The sequence below is a fragment of the Dromiciops gliroides genome, chromosome 2, assembly GCF_019393635.1.
Source record: "Dromiciops gliroides isolate mDroGli1 chromosome 2, mDroGli1.pri, whole genome shotgun sequence".
Lineage (NCBI taxonomy): Eukaryota > Metazoa > Chordata > Mammalia > Microbiotheria > Microbiotheriidae > Dromiciops > Dromiciops gliroides.
In genome coordinates, this window is record NC_057862.1 from 656,750,893 (window position 1) to 656,756,193 (window position 5,301).

General features: G+C 40.9%; 2 protein-coding genes across 2 annotated transcripts; one reads left to right on the plus strand and one right to left on the minus strand.

Annotated features, from left to right (window-relative positions):
* Positions 1–494: 494 nt before the first annotated feature.
* Positions 495–2,365, plus strand: LOC122739495 (dual specificity protein phosphatase CDC14B-like). Its single transcript, XM_043981222.1, has 3 exons — positions 495–998; positions 1,143–1,934; positions 2,334–2,365. Exons 1-3 carry the CDS (start codon positions 593–595, stop codon positions 2,363–2,365), a joined length of 1,230 nt encoding a protein of 409 aa, XP_043837157.1. The 5' UTR covers positions 495–592.
* A 1,192-nt stretch (positions 2,366–3,557) lies between these two features.
* LOC122739903 (microtubule-associated proteins 1A/1B light chain 3B-like) lies at positions 3,558–3,935 on the minus strand. The gene has a single exon (XM_043981631.1). The coding sequence runs from the start codon at positions 3,933–3,935 to the stop codon at positions 3,558–3,560; it is 378 nt and encodes a 125-aa protein (XP_043837566.1).
* Between the last annotated feature and the right edge of the window lie 1,366 nt (positions 3,936–5,301).

The following is a 5,301-nucleotide window of genomic DNA, read 5'->3' on the forward strand; positions in this document are numbered from 1 at the left end:
AAGTGTTAAGTGTCTGAGGCCCGATTTGACTCAGGTCCTCCTGACTCCAGGGCAGGTGCTCTATCCACTGCGCCACCTAGCTGCCCCTTCTGGAGAATCTTAAATACTTTTTCTGCTAAATCCTCACAAAAGCGGGAAAGAAGTCCGGGACTGAAAAGGGGTCTTTGAGTTCAGGACTGCTAATCCTTACCTAACTGAGGTGTTAAGCAGGCTGTCAATAGGCTGCTGGAATCAGGTGAGAACTCGCCTCTCCAATCTACTTGCAGGGTCTATATAAGCCTGAGGAAACTCAGTCTGAGCACATGCTGGTTGAAGAAGGCAGCTCCACGGAGACCAGCTCGAGACACTTTCTCCAAAACGAAAGGTAAAGGGCTTCTCGCTGCTCCTCCTCCCCCCAGCTCCACCAGGAACGCCAGCACCGACGCCCACTACCAGCGAGCACCATCGCTTCCCATTCTCCACCTTCTCCCTCCCGTCCCCTGCTTTTTCTCCTCTTCTGGAGTGCAATGGTGCTGTGCTAGCGACGGCTAAGCCTCTCGGGTGGGAGCTAAGGACATTGGGGGCGGGTCCCTGCACGCACCCGCTCGAATCTATGAAGCCGAAGAAGAAGAAGCGATCATCGAGCTGGCTCAAGGTCTCCGCCACCAAGAGCTCGTTGGACTTACCAGGAGACAAGAAGAGCTGGAACTTGACCTCCCAGGACCTGGGAGAGCTGGAGCAGAAGGACGTTTACTTGGACATCACCGATCGCCTTTGTTTTGCCATTCTTTACCAGAAACCAAAGAGGACCGCAACCACATACTATTTCTCCATAGATGACGAATTTGAATATGAGAACTACTTCGAAGATTTTGGACCCCTCAATCTGGCAATGGTTTACAGATATTGCTCCAAGATAAATAAGAAATTAAAGTGCCTTAAAATGACAAGGAAGAAAATAATTCATTTTACGGGCCCTGACCAGAGAAAACAAGCAAATGCAGCTTTCCTTATGGGGTGTTACATAATAATATATTTGGAGAAATCTCCAGAAGATACCTACAGGGTGCTGCTGGGTGGAAACCTATCCTATGTTCCTTTCAGGGATGCTTCCTTTCGTAATTGCACTTTCTACTTAACACTACTACACTGTTTTCAGGCAGTACATAAGGCGGTCCAGTATGGCTTCCTTAATTTTGAAGAATTTGACCTTGATGATTACGAGCATTATGAAAAAGTGGAAAATGGAGATTTAAACTGGATAATACCAGGCCGATTTATTGCCTTCTGTGGCCCTCACCCAAGACGCCGACTTGAAAGCGGTTACCACTATCATACACCTGAAGCCTATGTTCCCTATTTTAAAAGGCACAATGTTACCACCATTATCAGACTCAACAAAAAAGTATACGATGCCAGGAGATTTACAGAGGCTGGTTTTGACCATCATGAACTTTTCTTTGCTGATGGCAGCATACCTAGTGATGCCATAGTGAAAGAATTTCTGAACATCTGTGAAAATGCTGAGGGGGTTATAGCAGTTCATTGCAAAGCTGGCCTTGGGCGGACAGGCACCCTTATAGCCTGCTATATCATAAAGCATTATAGGATGACGGTTCCTGAAACCATTGCCTGGATCAGAATCTGCAGACCTGGCTCTGTGATTGGGCCTCAGCAACATTTTTTGGTGTCCAAGCAGGCAAGCCTTTGGGCAGAAGGAGACTATTACCGCAAGAAGTTAAGGGACGAGGAAAATGGGAGACATGCACCTGCAGTCACAGAAATTCTAACAGGGGTCGATGACGTTTCAGTAAGTGAAACCCTGTCCGAAGAAACTAAAGATTCCGGATCGTACAGTGACCATGATGCCGAGGACAACCAAGCCCAAAATGAGGATGAGAATGAGGATGAAATAAATGGAATGACACAAGGTGATAAGCTACTTGCCCTGAAAAGTAGAAGATGGGCAAAATTAGCCACTTCAATTCCTCTAACCCACTCCATTCCTAGGACTAAGACAGTCTTGTGGTGTTTTAAAAATGTGGCCAGAACTGAAGGAATCCTCTAGGAAAAGGAAAACAAAAGGACCTAGCACCGTTTGGAAACCAAACAAAAATGCAAAAATAAAATAAAATTCTTAGTTGCTTTCAGCTAAGAAACTTGGACAATGAAGAAAATGTAAATAAGAGTTTAATCAGTTCAAATTATTTATACTATTGAGTCTTGAGGCCAATGATTTGATGAGGAACTCAAATCTCTGTGTGAAGAAATATTTGAAGTTTGGCAAACAAACAAAAGTAACATATTGTAAATTTAGTCTCAGGTGTAAATGTGAAGCCTTCTATTGACAACAGGGTTCCAGAGTCTGTTTGGTGCACCTGCATAAATTGTGATGGCAATCATTTTAGCTCCTGGTCTCCAAAGGAATGGAGAATCCAGGCATTTTCTGTTTGTTCTTGCTACGTTCTATTAAGATGTAAAAGGAAAGTGCTTTGTTGAAAGAGTATTTTTTTCTTGATTTGCTGTAATCTGTTTTATTTCATGTTAGTTCGTCAAGTGCCACAAAACTGTTTGCTTTTCATCAAATAGTGTTTTACTGGTAACCTTACATAAACACTCTTAAGTGTTTCGGTACAAACAAAGTGGTTCTTTCAGAAAATATTTGAAAACTAGTGAAAGAATATGGTCATTGCTTTAATAAAGTATTTTAGTGAAGCAGTTACTTTTCCACTTGAAACATAACAAATCAGACTACATACTTTACCCAAAAGTTGCAAGGGAGTGCAAAATGAATTTTAATGCTCCAAAGTTCTAGGATAATATATTTTTTAACTGCATCAGAAGAGATTTATTCTGGTGCAACTGTTTAATACAATAGTCACTGGTTTAAGAGTCTCTAAATCAGAGCAAATCCATAATATAAGAAACACCATCCCCTCTGTTCTCAGGAACTTTCAATTAACCCATAGAATCCATGGAGTTTCTCAGTATGACTATATAGAAAACAAACAACAGCAAGAAAGTTGGTGGTTTTGGGAATCTATGTATCAATTCCAGAATAAGCTAGACTTTTTTGCCACCCCATTTGCCCTGTTTTACTGCAACCACTGATGGTAAATGGAATTAAAAAAAAATAGATATGACATTTTACAAGCCTACTTAAAGATATACACTTAAAGACCTTCCTATAAAAATTAGCAGTTTCCATGAACCAAGACTGGTTGTTACCACTGGAATTGAAATTCCTATTTTTTAAAAAAAGTCACTACAGCAATTCAAATGTCCATTTTATTGGCAACTTAGAATGTAAGGTTTGTTTCTAAACCTAAAACTTAAAAAACAAGATATCCAAGGTGAGTTTTCCAAAGCTGTATTATATATGCTTTTGGAATTAAACATGTATTATTACATATGCATATAATACAAGAGAGAACTTACTAAAAAACCTTAAAGTGGTAGGTGATACTTCTGTTTTGGGGAACTGGGATTAGATGAACTGGTCAATCTCAGTTGGTAACATCCCTTTTTTCCTGTGTGAGGGCTTAAAAATTTCTAGTATAGAAGCTTTGTACTTGGTCTTACACTGAAGATTTCTTTCCAAATGTCTCCTGAGAGGCATATACCATATAAAAGAATCCATCTTCCTCGTTCTCGATTTCATACACTTCGAAAATAGGTGTTGAAACTCTCACCATGCTGTGTCCATTCACCAATAGGAAGAAAGCTTGATTAGCTTTCAGCCTTAGGTGCCTTCGAATTATTTTGATTAACTCACTCATGTTGACATGATGTGGTACAAGAAATTTCGTTTTATCCAGTACAGGAAGTTGTTTCTCACCCTTGTATCTTTCTATTATCACCGGTATCTCCGTAGGATGTTGCTCTCGAATAAGCCTCACATCTTCTACTCTTTGTTCCCAGGTCCGGTGCTGCTTGAAGGTCTTCTCCGAAGGCATGGGGGGGGGAGGGCTGGGGAGGGCTGGGGAGGGCTGGGGAGGGGGAAGCGCACTTCTGCGGGTCTGACCGGCCAGGGGGCGGTGGCAGCTCTGGCGGAGGAGGCACAGGCTTCTGAGGTGCCCCTCCGGCCGGGCAGCCAGGTCAGGTGACGCCCGGCTCGTCACCATCGTCATTGCTTTAGAAAGTCAAGAAGGAGAACTGGTTTCAAAGAGTACAAATGCTGTATGACTTCATTTTTCATCCGTAAGTCCATTTAGTAAGTGAATAGTGCCCTGCGACTGGTCACTGTTTTGTTGCCCAGTAACATGAACGAAAACTTTTCTTTTTTTAAAAAAAGAACCCTTTACAATACAAAAATTATCAAGCAATTTAAATTTTTCTTATGGCACTACTTTAATTGAATTCTGCTATTGCTTTTTTCTTTATCTGATCTCCTTAATTTCAAACTATATATTGGTTTGCATCTATGGGCGTCCATTATTGGTTAAATATGAGACCTTATTTATTGCCTTTATTTAGCGTATACAAACATGTAACTATATAGTGTCTTCTTCAAACCAACGAAGCAGGCTAGTAGATGCTGAGAATATTAGATGACAATTACAGACTTTTAATTTAAAAACATGTATTGTGAGTGAGATTTTTCCCAACCCTTAGATATCAGTGATTCAATTGTGATAGTAATCAGTATAATAGACAACAACTGTTGATTTACTCCTGTTTAAGTGTTCTCTAGTCTTTTGGGTTAAGATACAATGTAACTGGGGCAGCTAGGTGGCTCAGTGAATGGAGCACTAGCCCTGGAGTCAGGAGGACCTGAGTTCAAATCCAACCTCAGACACTTGACAGTTACTAGCTGTGTGACCCTGGGCAAAAGTCACTTAACCCCAAATTGCCTCACCAAAAAATAAATAAATAAATAATAAAAAGATACAATGTAACTTGCTCTCAATGTACTCTGAGTATTCTTTGGTGGCTTAAGCAAATGCAATAAGTAGGAAAGAAATTGCATAACATGTTCCTATTGTGAACTTGTTTCTTGACCATCACCTTCCTGTTTTGGAACCAGGGTACTAAAATAGTATCTCCCAAGCTGGAATAACCAATCAGTATTTGATATGTTATGCATTAGACTTCTGCAAAAAGCTCTGAGATGATGCCTAAAATTGCCGACTGTCGGGTACTTGTTTGATCCTGTTGCCATCACTAAAGACCATGTCCATGACTTCGACATGGTGACCTTGTTAAATATTTCATTTCTGTACCATTTGCATTATGCTATGGGGAAACAATTCGAGGAGTTGGTCTAAAATTAGTAAGGTATAAATACTTTACAGCCCTGCCAAGGACATAAAAGCAGCCGGG

Bases quoted from the DNA above. Each gene is read 5' to 3' on its own strand.
- LOC122739495 (XM_043981222.1), top strand. From the start codon at position 593: ATGAAGCCGAAGAAGAAGAAGCGATCATCGAGCTGGCTCAAGGTCTCC. The intron at 999-1,142 runs GTTACATAATAA...GTTTTCAGGCAG, and splicing joins TGCAGCTTTCCTTATGGGGT to TACATAAGGCGGTCCAGTAT. The intron at 1,935-2,333 runs GTAGAAGATGGG...TATTGACAACAG, and splicing joins TAAGCTACTTGCCCTGAAAA to GGTTCCAGAGTCTGTTTGGT.
- LOC122739903 (XM_043981631.1), bottom strand. From the start codon at position 3,935: ATGCCTTCGGAGAAGACCTTCAAGCAGCACCGGACCTGGGAACAAAGA.